Source organism: Oxyura jamaicensis, chromosome 27 (assembly GCF_011077185.1).
Source record: "Oxyura jamaicensis isolate SHBP4307 breed ruddy duck chromosome 27, BPBGC_Ojam_1.0, whole genome shotgun sequence".
Lineage (NCBI taxonomy): Eukaryota > Metazoa > Chordata > Aves > Anseriformes > Anatidae > Oxyura > Oxyura jamaicensis.
Genome location: NC_048919.1, coordinates 5311491 through 5328917, shown reverse-complemented (window position 1 = coordinate 5328917; position 17427 = coordinate 5311491). Strand labels below are relative to the sequence as shown.

Here is a 17427-nt window from a genome sequence, read left to right as displayed (position 1 = left end):
GGGGCTCGGCCGGGCATGGGCCTGCCCCCGCCCCGGAGCTGAGCCCCCGCAGCCAGAGGGGGGCCGGGGGGAGCGGGGGGGGGGGCTGCGCCCGTCCGGCCCCGGCCGCGCTGGGGGGCCCCCACCCCCCTGAGGGCCCGGGGGGGGGGCGGCGGCGGGGCCCGGGGGGCGGGGCCGGGGGGGGGGGGGGGGGGTGTGCTTCATCCCTGCCCCTCGTGTACGCACCTCGTGCACGTACCTCATCCGTGCACCGCGTGTGCACCTCCTGTATGCACCTCCTGTACACACCTCACACACACACCTCGTGTATGCTTCATGCACACACCTCATCCATACACCTCATGGCCATTAACGGCCCCGCCGGTGCTTGGTTGCGGGGCCTCAGGTGCCTCAGAGGAGGCTGTAGCGAGGTGGGGGTTGGTCTGTTCTCCCACGTGCCTGGGGACAGGACGAAGGGAACGGGCTGAAGTTGCTCCAGGGGAGGTTTAGGTTGGATGTTAGGAAGAACTGCTTTACCCAAAGGGTTGTCAGGCACTGGGATGGGCTGCCCAGGGAAGTGGTTGAGTCCCCATCCCTGGAGGTCTTTAAAAGACGTTTAGATGCAGAGCTTAGGGATATGGTTTAGTGGAGGACTTGTTAGCATTAGGTCAGAGGTTGGACTCGGTGATCTTGGAGGTCTCTTCCAACCTAGACGATTCTGGGATTCTGTGTCAGCTCCCACTCCCGTGAACCGACCGCAGCCACCACGAGAGAACTGCGACGTGCTGCCCTCGGAGCAGCTGCACGGAGCGCTTCCACAAGTGGCAGCACCAGAACAAGGGCCAGGAGGGCAGGTTCCCCCCAGTGCCTTCAGGTTTCTCAGAAAATCCTACACCAAGAAGCCTCGAGGGAGAGGAACCGCCTGCAATGGGTGTGTACCCAGAGCCTGGAGCCACGCAGAAACCTCTGGGGAGCAAATCCAACGGGGCCGAATGGCACCGGGTGCGGGAGGCCAGCACAGGCCCCCAGCACGAGGTGGACACGAAGGGGGCAGCGCGGGGAGGATGCAGCAGGCGCAGCCCGTCCATGGGAGCAGCGTTGGAGGCGGCCTCGTGCTCGGCATCTCTGGAGCCGAGCTGCAGCAGGGCAGCAGGTCTGTGCCTTTGCTCACCCGGCTGGTGCGGCGCCGAGGCTGTTTACGTGCTGGACACGCGGGATGCGTTTTCCTACCAGACAGGTGATGAAATCCAGCTTGGGCAGCCGGCAGAGATCAGCTACACGAGGCTGAGCAGAGGCACTCACCTGGTCTGCCTTGCTTAGGTAGGATGTTCCAAGTGTGTTCAGACTTGAAAGAGCCTCATTTTTCTTCCACAGTTCGGGTCCCTGTAAAAGAAAGGTTAATGAGTCCGTACCATCGGCCCAACGAAGAGGATGGCAGCGGAGCAATGAAAACGAAACGGCAGAGAGCAGCGTTGGCAGGGCGGGCAGGCAGCTCCCCAGACAAAACCCAACTCCCAAGGGGCTGCATCCATCCACACCGGGTCGGACCAATACTGACGTTGTGTCACATGTTGTGACACAGCTGTGTCACAAAATTGACATAGAAGTTTCTGAGAGTGGAGTAAGAACACATCAATTCCTTTAAACACTTCAGTAGGTGCAGTGGGGTCCTTGTCACAAGCCAGTTTCCATGTAGGCGGGTATCCCTGCCATGTGCCGGACACTGCGCCCCGAACAGCCCCGGGGAACGCGGTTAATTCGTAGGGGCGATGCCCTCGCAAGTCACCGCGTGTGCCCCAGCTGCAGCTCTGCCGCTTCCATCGCCCCCCTCATCCTCAGTGCCTCTTGCTGTTCTCGTGCTGACCCTGTCCCAAGGATCGGTTTTCTTCATGGGAGGCAAACATTTCCCATTTCTTGTAAGATGTTCTTCTGTTTCATCTAAGCGGACAAATCCCAGATACTTCCATGAAAGCTAAAATTACTTTCTCTGCACGCAGAAGAGACGAGGCCCAGGCAGTTGTCCGAGACCATTCAGTTTGCTCACTGACCACAAGCTCGTTATTTTTGTCACTTTCCTTCAACTGCTTGCATGTCATTTGCATTGTTTAAAGTCAAAACAAAACCACCTCAACTCGCAGCCGCAGTACTTCTCCCCTCATACATCACCAGTCATGCCGGAATCACAGCTTTGCGTGTTATTTTGTCAATGTGCAAGAAGCAGAAGAGAAAGCAGCTTACTCTTCTGAAACTGCATTGGCTCTGCAGTGCTGACAGCAGGAAAAACCATCAGTAACTTTAGCAGAAGTGACTCAGGACAAAAAGGATCCCGGGCTGGCTCTGTGGCCACGTAGCCACGCTAGCCCTGGGGATCCCGGCCACCGCGGTACCGCTCGGGAGCGCTGCGCCTGCCCAGGCTCACCCTGGTTCCGGCAGCAGCCTCTGCCCGAACCTGGCTGTGCACTCCCTCAGCTTTTCAGGCGTTCAGTAGAAATTTGCTACTTTTCTTTTTCCACCTTTTACCTTCCAAATTCCGTCCCGGCTAGTTCCTGAGCGCTCAGGTACCACCTTTGTCAAGGTCACACAGATCTGCTCGCCCCTGCCCTAAGGCCCAGTGCTGAGAGCAAAGAGGAGAGGGCTGGGACCGGGGCTTTCCTCGGGCTGCCAGAGATGCCGGCGGCAGGTGACCGCTGCCACCGCCTCGGAGTTACGTCCCTGGAGAGCTGCGACACTCCCAGGCTTCAAACAGAACACAAGGGGAGGACAGGAATTTCACATTGACATTTTTATTAACGCCAACTGTTTTAATTATTTTTTTTTTTAAACAATAGCACAAAAATGTTTCAGGGAAGCAGTCTGACAGTTAGTCTGATGACCTTCTGAAATACAGTTAAGCCACACCAAATACGAATTCCTGTTAAAGAAAAAAAATGGAGCTCAACCTTTGTATTAGAGGGTGTTGTGCCTGGTTAGTAGACCACGCTGCTTTGTGAAGTAAACGATGGCACACAGCTTAGACTTCATCATCACGCCAGTCATCACTAATTTAAGGCTTCTGAATCAAATTACCATCAACATCACAGAAAGGAACGAAAAGCTAGTGTTGCTACGGCCATGAGGAGATTGAACAAGCTGGATCTGTGAGACAAGTAACGGTGTCTTGAAGAGAAGAGCCCTGCCCTAACACAGCCGGGAGAACCAGTCACACAGTACTTAGCTCCTCGTTTGCATGCATTTTGAGGGTGCAGTTTCGTAAGGAAAAAAAAATATTGCATGAATCGTTCTCTTATTTAATGTGGCTATGAAAGATGTTTCCTTACAACTCCATCATCTCTAAGAAGGACATCAGCGAGTGAAACCGAGGAGGAAACCGAAGAGCGACAGAACATTTTTCTTTTTGCTGAGAGGTAACACAAAAGGGAGGGAAACCTACTCCTTGGATTGGGGGGGACTGCGGGAACATCTCCCCAGAACCTCGCACAGAATGACGCGCAGACCCTCCGCCACGCCAGCTACCTGCCCTGCCCAGGGACCTGTTCCACACAACGCTCTCAGGGGCATTGTCCCATTGCTGCCCCAGGCTCTCCACAACATTCCACTGACCTAGAAACCACCGGTTTCTTCTTTTGGGGGGGAGGGCTGGGGGAGGGTGTAAAAAACAGAACATCTGTCAATAGGGTGTCAGGAGGGGGAGGGCGTTAAATATTTTAACCACTGACAAGGCTTGAGGAAGTTTCACAGTTTTGTTATGCTCTATTTTATTACTATCATATTTACAGATTTCTTTTTTTCTTTTTTCTCTTTTTGTTGAATTGCTGATAATTTTAATAGAATTTAATTCTGGAGTGTGAGCAGGAACCAGTTAACTACATTCATTGTCCAATCCCCATCCGTTTGAGAAAAAGACTCCAAATTCTTGGCATATGAATCAGCTGTTGGGTAGCTCCTCCCTCTCCCCGCGATGAGGCAGCAGGACTGCAGCAGTGGCATGCACGGATTCACACCATGGCTGGGGGGGCCTTGCGCTGCAGGAAGTAGTGGTGGATGTTCTCGGCGTCCCGCTTCAGCCAAGCTGCATTCAGCAGAATATTTTCACAGCACTGCTGGACAGTGCGCTCTGCCGATGGAGCTGGGTGGCTCTCAAAGAAGGCCTGTACAGAAAGCACACAACCGTCCGTAAGGGTGTAAACAGCCACAGACCAGGTTATATTTAAGTCCCCCAATTCCCTGGTTTATACAGAAAAAAAACCTACACTTCTCTGTGCTCCTATCATCTGCTCCCACCAACTTCATAGACTGAAAAATCTGCAGAGTGCTTGCTGAGTTTGCAAGACAGTAATCCCAGGCACAGACTGGGAACAGCAAAATGCGTCCACCTCCGCCAGAGGAAAGCCACGGCAGCATTTCTACAAACCAGCCCAAACGCTGCCTCCTGTCCGTCCTGACCTCGCTGCCGGGGACAGCGAGCGGCACTTGAATGATGAATTCAGCCCCGCATTGGGAGGCAACAAATGAGCAGCAAACCAAGTGGGTATTTCTGGACACTTGGAAGAAGACACTAACTGAAGCCTCGGGCCATTTTGCAGAAGCATTTATCTAGAGATCAGATTTCTCAGGACTGTAAGAAGGCCCCTGTCCAAACTGCATTATGACCTCCAGGCACCAGCAGCTCTCAGGCTTCTGCTGGATGTTCTCAGGTTTCTTCCTCCAGAATCAACAGCATCGATCACCTGCAGATAGCTCGGGCTGAAGAGAGTGCACCAGAGGCTTCTGTGACTCCGCTCGGTGCAGCTGGTTAAAGGGTGGAATAAGCTGGCACAGCAGGGAGTCATCATCCTTCATCTCCGCTTCAGCACACCTCCTGTCTCGAGCAGATCCCCTTACACTAACGTATGCCACGGGGCGACGCGGAGACTCAGGCACAGTAAGCATTCCAGCAAAAAACCTAGGCGTACCATGTCTCGGGAAGTTCTCTTGAAAGCTAGTTATGATTTAGTTATGGAAGGATGCTCTGGTTAATGTTTTGTAAGGTATTTTTTAAGAAAAAAATGAGTTATAGTGCAAGGTTTCTCTGTAAAATCTCTTGTGCTACGAGATCTTTTCTAAGGGAAGAGGTCACTAGATGAAAAAAAGACAGACAAAGCTTGTGGCTCAGAACATCTTTGAAATAAGAATTCTTCTGGAATTTTCCGAATGGCAAAGTGATAATCAAGGGCCACATTTTTAAGTTTTCTCTTCCAAGAAGGAGCCCCTGTAAAACTGCAAAGAACAAATAAAACCCCCACACAGCCTCAAACTGCTCCCAAGACCGGTGCCCACACTCCCAAGTCTGAGGGGATGCTCGAGTCCAGGGGCAACATCACATCGCCCCGGGCCACCAACTTCACGACAGGCTTTCTGCAGCCACGAGTCTGTCTTGTGTCAAAGCCTTGCTCTTCATACACAGCACAAACGACGACAGAACTTGGAACTTCAACATGGAATTTAGCTAACTTTTAACACGTTAATTCCTCTAAGAGTCACCGGGTGATGTGCAGTCAGCACAGCAAGTGCTTTATCAGTCTGAGGAGGAACAAGGTGGTGGTGTAAGCCTCTGTTTACTACAGAAGTAGGAACAACTATGGATTTTACCACGGTTATCTTTAAAGGCTATCTTTCAAGGAGTCTCAAAACCCCTGCCACAAACTCTGCTGCAGTTTCTAAAAATGTAAATGAGAAAGACTAATGAAATGTGCATCATTAAAAGTTGCATATTAGTCGGTGAAAATACTAATTTAAGACATTTCAATAGAGTAACTCAAGCAAAAGCCATACGATTCAGGGACTACCCAACAGTCATTGTAGTCAGAGGCAGAGCCTCAGTTCAGTTCAGAACCAAAAACCACACGGAACTCATGGCTCTTCCCTCAGGTGCTTACATCTGTCACAGATGAAGTTAATGATCTATTTAAATACAATTCTTACCTTAACTTCTGCGGCCATTTTATCATTTGCAAATCCATCCACTGTTAGCTGAAGGAAAAAAAATAAGCGAGGGTAGGCAGTTAACATTTCAAACATAGCTTAGTTTTGGTCTGCTGTATGAACAGGACTTTCCTCCTGGCCACACGTACCTTTATTAGTCGGGATATCAAGAATCCACCTTGGTATCGATTATAAAGTTCCTCCCAGTTGTCTCTTACAAATTTCCAAGCAGCTTTTCTCCCCTGCTTGCTGCCTCCAGCTACTCCACCAATAACAGATACTGTGTCCTGGGGACGTACCTCTTCCTGAAGGTGAGAACGTGGACAAATATTCAATATTGTTCCAACAAATACAGCCTGTTGGCTTTATGCATTTCTACTCTGAACATCCAGGATAGTGTGTTTTTTTCCCCACAAACTTTAAGATACAAATCAGACTTAATTGCTGGACCTATTCTTCCTTCCCTTCATTACGTGAGTACAGCGCTCTATCACCAAGTGCTCTGAACGCACGTATCCTCATGATGTAAGGAAACAACAGGTTTTTCCAATAACTTACTGAAAGTGCAAAGGTGAGAACTTTTTGAATCAGTTCTGGTTGGGAGATGGCTCCAAGAACTCGTTCAATTCGGTTCTTCTCCTCCTGCATGTCTGCTTGCTTGTGAAGCTTCAAAGCCAGAGCGAACAATGTTAGTGCATGGCATTAAAAGGCTTCCTCTCAAGTAGCACCACTGAAGTTGCTGTATACACTACAGCTTCTAGGTTAGTCTTCAAGCGAAGTACGTGGACAAATTGAACACGCTCGTGAATAATCCTGCGGCTATCTACATTACAGACCTCATTACACATCCATCAGCAGAAAGTACCAATAGTAATAAACTGATCTTCACCGCTGTTTATGTAAGGTCAAGTAGAACCGTGCCTCTGAGCAATGAAAAATAATCCTAAAATGAGATGCAACAATCCACTAGGTGGCAATTTCACACTACGCAAGGACCAAGGAAAACCACAAGCAAGCCCTAGCCTTCACACCATCCGTAAAACATCCGACTGGGGCTGTCTGCAGATAAACTACGTCTTAAGACGAACTTGTAGGGTAAAATATTTAGCTTTTCATTGCATAAGCTGGCAGCGTTAACAGGAGTGTGCACTCACCTTTAGCATGGTGTCTAAAGTAGTACTATCTCCATGCTTCAAAATTGTTACATATACCTAGGAGAGAGCATAAACAAGGGAAGTCCCTCACAAATCACGCTTTTAGAAATGCGAAGCAAAGCTGGCAGTAGGGATGAAAGGGCTCTACAACAACAATCGGTTTCTATGTATTGAGGCTAGATTTCAGACAGGTGAACAGATCTGGAAGATACCTGCACCGACACCTTTCGTTTTAACACTGAATTTTAAAGACTCATCAACTCCTTGGGCTCTTCAGTTTCAGCATAATCTGGGTAATTTCAACTACAGCTAAACAACAGAGCAAGGCATCGTTGTAGCATGCCATAGCTAGCAAGTACTTCATGTATACCCAATCCATGTCCACCACAGCTGGACTTTGTGCTCTGCGAGGCCAAGTTGACACCTGTAGTGCTCTTCAAGGATCCCTGCACAATTTCCCACATTGCTTTTAAGACTGGAGGGTGTAAGGTGGTCATAAACAAATGAAAATGAACAGAAGTCAGCTCAGGTTCAGCACTGCACTTGAGCAGTCTCCCAATCCCCAAAATCAATATCACCTAGAGACCAGAGCTGTTCTGCATCACTAAATGTGCCTAAAACATTGGAATCAAAATTTACGATAACCTACAGGACTCCTCAGATCAGCTGAGAGAACTTGTTTTCCTTCCACATGGTCCTTAAATCGGCGCCTGGCTTCTTCTAATGTTGCCTTGTGCCCAGCTTTTCCTAGTTTGCCCAGCACCAGACCTCTGAGAAGGGCATCAAGATGACCTAATGAGTAGCAGGATAAAATACAGTTATTTGGAGACAATTCAGCAATTAAATTAATGAACGTAATTCTTTAAGTCCATGTAGACTGATCAGGGCAGAGCTGTATAATAATCCTGCCATGTGCCTGGGGATACCTAAAGAAACTAGGACTTTTCCCCCTCTCATTGGTGCCCATGGAAGAATGCACTGATTTTCCTATGGCAAGAGGGTCAGGAGAAGAAAATTCTGGAGCAACTACATCAGGCTGTGCCCGTAATCTGAGCTAGGCTGGTAGCAATAACCATTTGAGTCTACAACAGGACTAACTACGACAAGTACACATGCATGTGTGTGGCTTCCCATCCCTATAGTCTAATAAGCAGAGAGTTTTTACTCAATCAGTGACCGGGTAGGGAAAAGTTTCACTATTTTAGCTTGCACTTGAGAAAAGAGGACAGTTTTGGGGTTTGGCTGTTTAAGTATAAAAATACCCACAAATGCCTACTTCAGACCTTCCTCTTCCTTCCTTCTCTGCCCTTCCCGAAGTCTCAATGGCTTAGTTACACAGAAGCATTTCAAAACCACTATTGGATCCCACAGTGTAAGTTTTCCTACCCTCTCCAGGCTTGGGGTCCCATCCCAGTCTCTCCCCTATCGGTGAGAATACATCTTTCACGAACACCTGGATTTCCTCATAGAAGTCTGTGTGGGATAAGAGAGTTGAGAGAATCTCCAGGTTACAGCTGAGATCGCTCCACACGGTGTAATTGGGCTCATTGACAAAAGCTTCCATGACTTTTAGAACCTCTACAGTGCTAGTGATTCCAGCTCGGGCCTGGGAGAGGAAAAGACACGGGTTAGTTTTACTTCCAGACAGAATTAAGATATTTAATAGCTCATTGCCTTATTTAAGAGTCTTATCCGTTCAGTTTGCACAGCCTGTACGCCAGCTCTCCTGTGAGGTTCTGCCAGGGTGAGCTGACACAGCTAAGACACAGGTTAGCTGTCTGCTCAGGGCACACCACGCTTCTCATACCCAGGTAAGCACTTCACAAGGAGACAGCTGTGTAATTACAAGCACATTTTGCAAACAGGAAGCAGACAGCAAGATTAAGTGACTTAACAAAACTGCAGCAATGCTGGCAAAAGATAACAAACCTACAGAGTTATTCTCAGCCAGATACTACACCCACCAAAATCTTATTTTAACTAAAAACTGTGAAGATTTAGAGGCTTCATTTTTGTTCTTCATTAAATTGAGAGTGTAAAACTGCAGAGACCATTTTTGCTTCTTGCTACTCGTGAAACAGTTCAAGTAGTACTGCCTTTCCACCTCTGCCAGCAAAATTTAGTACTGCTTCAGAGCATCAGGAACACACTTCTGTGCTCAGCTCAGTTGCTGATACCTACAGTGAGCATCTCCAACCAGACTGCTTAATCTGGAAGCGGACCGGTATCTTACAGTACAGAAAAGTGGGTGAAAATCAACTTTTACTATCAAAGCTATCTTCACCTATGATAAAATACCATTAAAAATGGAAACCAAGACAGGAGTCTAATGCAGTGTTCCTGTATTATTTTCTCCTTTTTCTGTCCCACTGGTTTGCAATATTAGGGAAGTGACCAAGGCTACAGTTTCAAACCCTCTAACTAAGCCATGGTGAATTACACGCTTTGAATCTAGAGAGGCAGGGTATCAAAACCATGTTTTCAAAGCTTCCATATATATATTTGCTAACCAGCAAGAATAAGAAAGTGCAATTTGAAATAGATAATACAGTCGTTAATTGTTCAGAGCTAGTATCATCTGCTTTTGGGGTAATAACTTGCTTTTAAGCAGTAGGAATCCCCAACAGCCACCTCCTCCAGCTTTAACGAGCCCTACTGGGTAAAACTCCTGGTGCTGATAAAGTCTTGGACAAAATCTTTGAGGGGGTAATTAAAATATCCTTATTTTTAGGAGTTAAAAGAAAGCAAGTTCTCAAAACAATTAATTTTGTAAGACCATAAAATAATACATCCCTACAGATAACAGCAAAACGGGAGTTAGACAGACTGCTTCCACAGGATTTAAGTCTTGTGATACAAGTTAGAACTTGTTGAGCTAATTAATAGTTAAATATATGCGGTAATCCCAAAGGCGCTTTGCCTCCAGAAACGGAGGCCGACAAGCACTGCTTTCTGCAGCTACTAGAGCTCTCATTATTAGACAGAATAGCAAAGGTTGCTTACCAGAGAGAAAAGATCATTCTGCAGGCCAAGTCTGTCCACAGGGGGTAGGGAGAGGTCTTTGATCGCTGGTATTAAGTTCTCCAGCATGTCAGGGCTATACTGGGTACGGTAAAACCCTACTGTCCCAAGGTTTAACTGAAATGTACCAAAAGAGGAAAAAATTAAAAGTAAGGAACAAAAGTGCATGTTATTTTTGTGTGTGTGTTTTGTTTGTTTTGGTTTTGTACCATGAGACGTTTCTCAAACTACTGCAGTTCAGAGAAGTCAGTAGTCATTTAAACCAAATTTTAAAATAAAGGGGGGGGGGAGGGCACACTAAAATTTTAAATAAGGAATGCTCTCTAAGAGGCAGAAGATGAGAGGGAGCTGGCATGAGGAAGCAGAGGCTAGGGACAAGGAGAGAAGAGAAACTTCTGTGGGTAACTCCTAACTGAAGTAAGGGTGGTGATGTACTGGGAAGATAAAATGCAGGAGACTGCTGGTGCTAGAATCTTAACTTTTGTAACCTCACTCCCAACTTGCTCAATTCCAGAAAATGGTTCTCTATCCAAGTTAAGAAAGGAGAACAAGTACCTCTGCCCTGCATAAAAGCAAGTCGTGGTCAGCAAGTTTGATGGATTACATGCTACTACCTGCTGGTATTTCAGTGTAGGCAGTCAAATATTTTGGTTGGTTGAACAACAGTACCAGACATAAACCAGAAACATTGCTGAGCTCATCAAAAGGTCGCTCCCCTTTTTGCTGGTGCTACAGTTTTGGTCAGTCCAATTGCCAGTCCTCGGGACAGTGGCACTAACTAAAAACATGAGGCTGACAACCCTTGCAGGCAGCAGTCCTACAAATTCACCGTGGACCGAGCCGAACTGATGCCTTCTCAGGCAGCAGTATCAATCTTCGGTCTTGTTTGGACAGGTGGGTTTCAGGGTTGTTCGTTACATGTCCCTCTATCACCAGGGGGAAGCAGATAGATAAGGTGATACAAGGGAATACACAGGTCTGAAGGCTGCAATATTCCGTTAGTTAAATGGAAAGGTTTGATTTAGAATGAAAAAGAGACTAACCCTTACTGTTATTTCATGGAGTCACCTCTCGGAGTACAGCTCCAGCTTAGAAACAATTATTCTTCAACCTCATTAGTTCATATGGCAATAATCCCAGTCAGCTGCTGTCTTTCAGTTTTTAAATTCTGTTTCTGACTGGTGTCTGCAACAGATCTCAACAGTGAATTTTTTCACTTGCAGATTTGTACTCGCCTGGTAATAGCCCATTGAAAACCTTCACACTTAATGAAAGATAAACAGGACTATTTTTGCTCAGGATGGACTTGAACTAAACTGTGGTTGCCATAGGATACTGAAAAAGCCACCACATTTCAAATCAAAAGTTGCCTCTACTTAATGGTGCTCTGTTTTTCTGGGCTTGCACTCCTAAAACGTTCCAGTTTACATCGTCTGGACTGCTCTTGGAAGCAAAACTTCCAAGAGAGAAAGGACCACACTAAGCAAGCATTACAGAGAGCAGCCAATATCCAACAGCAACACAGAAAGGCCCCTCCACAAGAAATACAAGATTGCAAGGAAAAAAAGAGAAGAGGAAATTGAAATGCAGGGGCACATTACAGTGACAACCCAGCTTATTGCTAGGAACATGTTCTCTTCCGTTGTGACAACTCACCTTCACCCACTGGTCTGGTTTAACATCTTTCAAAACCAAGGTCAGCTCTGGTTTGTCCATCAATATTTGCATTTTGGCACAGGTGGGGTCATCACTTGTACAAATACTTATGGGGACCATCCACATGGGAAAATCCTCCCCTAAAAGAGGAAACCAAGAAAAGGAAGGCCTAAGGAAAAAAGGTATGCAAACACTGAGAAACCTGCCTGATGCTCAAACAAGTTTCAGTGGCAGTTTAAGTAAGTCTGCTTAAATTTAAACTAACAAAAACCTGAAGGAAAAGAGCAGTTCGAGACTCCAAAGCCAAAAATCTAAACCACCTTTGAAGCCGAACACTTTAATTTCCATAAGCGGAGGAGGTAGGCAGAATTTGTATCTTAAAAATAGAGCTGACTTCCATACGAGGCATTTTTATTTATTTATGACTATAAAACCAGCAGCTTACAGAGCTCCTCAGATAGCAGCACTGGCCTTAAACTGGACATCAGTTTCAGGCATTCATCAAAAGCATCTGAACACGCTGCTCCTGCTCCTAGCACTCATCTTACCAGTATATGGTCCGCTGGCACAGAATTTCTTCTGGACTAACTTCAACACTTTGTCCTCTTCTTGCTGAAAAAATAAAATAAAAATAAGATTTCAAAAGAGTTGCAACTTATTTCAATATTCATGGGATGAAAGGAGAAAGGAATTACTAGCACATCTCATCTCAGCTTCTGGATATCGCTCTTTATTTCTGTGCACTTTTAAACTTGGAGTAACTTTCATTCTCCTCCACAGACAGAAGCTAACCACAAGAATTCATTCCAGTTTATTAATCACTGTTACTGTTAAAACACACATACCCCTAACCCTCAATTGATTTTTTGGGGGGCAGACTTTTGTCTGACCTCAGTTTTTAGCCACTAATCCTCAGTCTGCAATCTTGTAGAGTAAGCATAATCCAACTGGAGCGAGAAGCAAACTGTGCTGCAAGGGGACCTAGCTCAAATATTCCCTTCCTCCCCCCTTCTCACACACAAAGAGCAAACGGGCTATGTCAGCAAACTCCCAGCACGTGATCTAGAGCGCTTGCGGATAAACTCCATTATCACTTTCCACTGGGTTTCTCAAGTGAGCTGCTCTCTGCTCCCTTTAGAAACAGCTCTGTTCCTAAACAGCGCAATTCGCTGCGATGTCTCCTGGTCAAAGCTTATTTTTATTTTTTAACCGACTGGATACTACCAAATTCCATCTTAAACACATCTAAACGCAGACTATTTGATCTGAAGTACTGAAAAAACAGAGTTATTATGTGGGGAACTGCAAGAAAATTTACCTGTTCAGCTTCCACATAAATGAGCGGAAATCCCATTTGTTTGGTCCATGTATTCATCACAGCAGCAATAGGTTTACCACTAGCTTTTTCCAGGCTTTCCCAAAGGTCCTCTGCAGAAGAAGAGTCTGACTGAGGTCTCCCAGAGCCTTGACGTGTCAGACACGACTACAGACACTACACAGGCACTGGAGGGTGGGAGGCTATGTTAGCACTCCAGTTTGCCCTTCGTGTTTCTGACTGCCTTTTTGTCAAATTGCAACTGATGATGGGCAAGAAAAAGGAAATAGTTTAAACCGTTCACAGGTGAGGAGAGGGAGGAAGAAAGCTTCATTACAACTACAAAATGTAACCAATACACACTGTATATTCAAAAGGATAAACAGAAGCATCTTTTCCTCAGGTTTTTCACATACTATGCCAAGAGCCAACTGAACAACGTGGGCTGTTAAAGGCTGACCGAGCACGATGTTCCGCTTCCACATTTGTGACTGATGCACAAAAAAGGTCTAAGTAAAGAAAGCACCGTGAGATGTTAGACCAGACTTGGAACTGCTCAATCACATCCGCAACCAATACTGCAAAATGAAGCTTGCAAAAGGCTTACATGGCAAACCATGATACTCTGCTTCTGAATTCAGTCATCACTCAGATACGCTTGTGAATGGTAAACGCAGGTCCTTCCGATTACCTCATCCACACACTCCTGAGATACAGAACCCCTACAGGATGCTGAATTCTGGCTGTGCAGGTGACAGTGTATGAAACTGGAAACAAGCCAATTACTTCCTTGCATTTCAGTTATCTCAGTTGGAAAACCAGCTTTGCAAGAATCCATCAGTTTAGCAACAAAAATGTTGTCTCCAGAAATCAGTTTTCTTAGGCGTAATAATCATCAGTTACCTGTAGCTGCATTCTTCTGCAGGAACTTCGTTAAATATAAATTCATTCCTTTCCGAAAGTCCTGGGAACACACAATTGAAGAGGTAATGGCACCAGAACGTCCTCTCTACCTCCCTCAGCACTGCATTTATATTCAAGAACCAACCGAACAATCCTAGGATCAGTATGCACACCTAACTCCCACCTGAACTATGCTACTAGAAAGAATAGCTTAAAACGTTTTTGTTAGCCAACTTTTAGTACTGAAATAGTGGGGAAAATACAGAAATAAATCTTATTTCTCCTAGCTACATTCAAATACAGCCCAGAAATCACACTGGAGAAAATCCTTCAAAACATAAAATTCATAAATTTAATAGTAGAAAGGTTTTTTTTTTTTTTACTGTAAAAAGAATTGGCAACCTACACTTAGGTTTTTGACAACAATCTTTTTACCTCATCACCAATGTAGTCGTGTAGCATTCGGATTACAGACGCTCCCTTGCTGTAAGAAATAGCATCAAATATTTCGTCCACTTCGGATGGATGGCCAACACTAACCTGTGGTAAACAGGATAATTAACAGTGAGAACAATTTTAATTGCCACAAGATTTTGATTTTGTTTGTTTTATTGCTTAAGGAGCTGACTTTTCTCTTTGAAGAAAGCACACGTGGATGGATACACATCCCCAAATTGTCTTAGTGGAATCTCTGCACCCACTTTGCCATTTCAAGTCAGTGGAGCAGGAACGCTCCTGAAGAAGCCATCGTCAAACCCTCAGACCTCACTTTTGAAACACCAGTTCTAATGAAGCAAAAGCCACAAAGCGTAAATGCAACTTCAAATTTTCCTTTGCATTATGAATGACTGCACAGTTCTCTTTAGTCAATAAGAAAAGAAAACTCACATCCAGCTGACAAGAAAAAAGGGAGATGACTAGAACAAAGAGAAAAACTTACTTCAATAGGATGGCTGTTGTCTAAGGCATCAAGCTCTTGAGCTCGCGTGTAATCAGCAGAAACAAACTGAGTCCAGATATCGTACTCTGGGAAGCAGTGATCTACACATAGGTACTCAATCCAGGAGGCAAATCCTTCATTCAGCCAGAGATGGGTCCACCATTCCTGGAAAGATGAGAAGGCAGAAAAAAATAAATTAACAACAAAATTCCAGGAACATCACTTAATCAACAAGAAGTTTCCAGAAAAGGTAAACTGTTAACAGCCTAGCGTAGCACAAATCAGAAAAAGGCAATACACGTAAACCCAAATTCCTCCCTATAAAGAGGTCCACAGCCCAAGAGCAGTGATTAGCAGAGTCCTCCCCTGTCTGAAGGTCTAGGAATTCTGCATGGAGAACTGCATCAGGTACAAGCGAAATTCCCAGACTAGACTAGAGGTCAGAGCAGAGCCACTGAGGGAATTGTCATGAATGACTGCTACGAACGTTATCTAGGTTAGGAAGCTGAGGCAGTGATATGCAAAGCCACGGCTCCACAAAGCAGCAGAACTGTGGGCAACACAACAGTGCCTTCTTCAAGCTGAATAAGATCAGCTGCAGAAAACTAACTTTTTATTTGTTGCTAATGAACATACTTACATACAGGAGAAAACCTGGAGTCTAGCAGTGTTCCAGACTATGGAAACCTGAACTCTACTGAATAGCTGAAAGTGATTTCACCCAGCCAAGGGTGGGCTTGGTTTAAAATGTGAATGTTACATTGACGTTTAATTTTTTTCCCTTCATTTCTAATATTTAACTGAAGCAGGAGAGAAAAGGAAACAAGCTATGGATAGCAAGGACAAAAACACCCTCATCTCATTTACAACCTAATTGCTCAAGAATCTACTTCTTCCCCTGGAAGTATTCTGATCTCATTTGTATTTGCTACAAAGAACTGGCATAGTGTGCTGCCCAGTAAGACCCGGTACTGGCAATCTAAACCAGCGGTGCTGAGGCTGGTGCAAGCATCTCAGGTTATAAGAGGAGAAAGAGCTGACTGTCCAGAAACTTGGAATAACACTGGAATCTGTTTTCACTTTTCACAGCTGCACCACAGAAGAGAAATTGCCCCACATTGCCCTCATACGGAAGCTACCTGTGCTACCACAAACAAGAACACAGCCGACTGGATTTTAAGAGGCACAGCACTGTGAAAAAGTTTGAGAACTTCTGCTGAGCGTTAATATTTATATTGGTGGTTTTCTTCCACCCACTCACACTTCATTTAAGCAGCCTGAAAGCCAGAACAATGCAGATTCGGGGCTCCGAGGCGATGTTCTTTTTTTGCCAAACACGCTGGTTTCTAGCAATACAAGAAGCTTCCTAACCTGTGAAATATTTGGATTCAAACATATGTCCGTGGGGTTTGGGGATAAGGAGTGTCAGCTCTAATTAACAGAGTAAGCTGACGCTATTTGCTAACAGCAGAAACTCTGACAGATACAGCTTTCAGTTTTTAGCACTAAATGGAGTTTATTTGCAGATTTCAGTCTTGCTGCCTCACATATTGCTTCTGTTCCCACTAAAATGACTTAAACATGAAACCATTCCGACAGCTGGCTTCCCAAACACCTGAAGTAATTCACGTACGTTACTACTGAGCGCCTTCTGACTAGCGGACTAGAGCGATGTGCAATGCTGAGCTGGCACTGATACGCCTTGGTATGAAAGCCTGGTGAGTGAATCATGCCTACCTGAAAGGGAAACTGCATTACTGCCCTGAGTCATCTGACTAGCCAAAATCATTTGTGTGGAACACCGGCACGACTCTAACTAGAAGAGTATTCAAACGACTGAACAGTGTTTCACACAGAGAAAGTCTAAAAATACTTTCAAAGAACACAGTGGTGAAGAAGGGAGTGATAATAAAGCACCAGTTATAAATTAAAAACCATTAACATAACATGCCCAACGTGTTATTAAGGGACACTTTAAGTAGCACATGATACGAAGCACGTTTCACAGAAAACTAGAAGAACTTGTAACTGTTAGGTACCATAGTCACAAGGTTTCCAAACCACTGATGAGCAAGTTCATGTCCTACAACCAGAGCAACCCACTGGCGAGATGAAGAACAGGAATTTTTGGGGTCAATGAGCAATGCAGTCTCCCTGTATTTAAAAGAGAGAGAGAACTGAACAGGGTGGCACATGCCTAGAGGCAAAAAAAACACAATCACAAGTAGGTTAAATTACCTAAGCGAGCTAAAAAGTGATCAGTACAACTGGAAAAAACAAGAGCTATTTCAGTTTAGACACAAAATGGTTTTGTTAAATTCCACGGTTATTGGAATGCTTTGGAGCAATAGTTCCTCATGGCATGCAAGAAGACAAGTGCAAAAACCCAAGCAGGAACGAGAAAGTTTACCCTTTATTTATGCAACAGCTCACCTACGTAATCTAGGAAGGAGGGATTTGGGGAGGAGAGGGCAAATCTCACCTGAACTGTAACTCCC

The 17427-nt window shown here is 45.4% G+C and overlaps 1 protein-coding gene across 1 annotated transcript in view; it reads right to left on the bottom strand.

The window, feature by feature from the left end:
• Window positions 1-2757: 2757 nt before the first annotated feature.
• GPR179 (G protein-coupled receptor 179) overlaps window positions 2758-17427 on the bottom strand; it is a 56086-nt gene continuing 41416 nt past the window's right edge. Inside the window, 15 exon segments of the mRNA XM_035347497.1 lie at window positions 2758-4127; window positions 5941-5988; window positions 6090-6245; window positions 6499-6606; window positions 7095-7151; window positions 7744-7886; window positions 8481-8700; window positions 10098-10232; window positions 11772-11911; window positions 12320-12383; window positions 13090-13199; window positions 13990-14050; window positions 14425-14529; window positions 14930-15094; window positions 16969-17083. Coding sequence (XP_035203388.1) covers window positions 3975-4127; window positions 5941-5988; window positions 6090-6245; window positions 6499-6606; window positions 7095-7151; window positions 7744-7886; window positions 8481-8700; window positions 10098-10232; window positions 11772-11911; window positions 12320-12383; window positions 13090-13199; window positions 13990-14050; window positions 14425-14529; window positions 14930-15094; window positions 16969-17083 — 1780 coding nt within the window. The 3' untranslated portion in view covers window positions 2758-3974.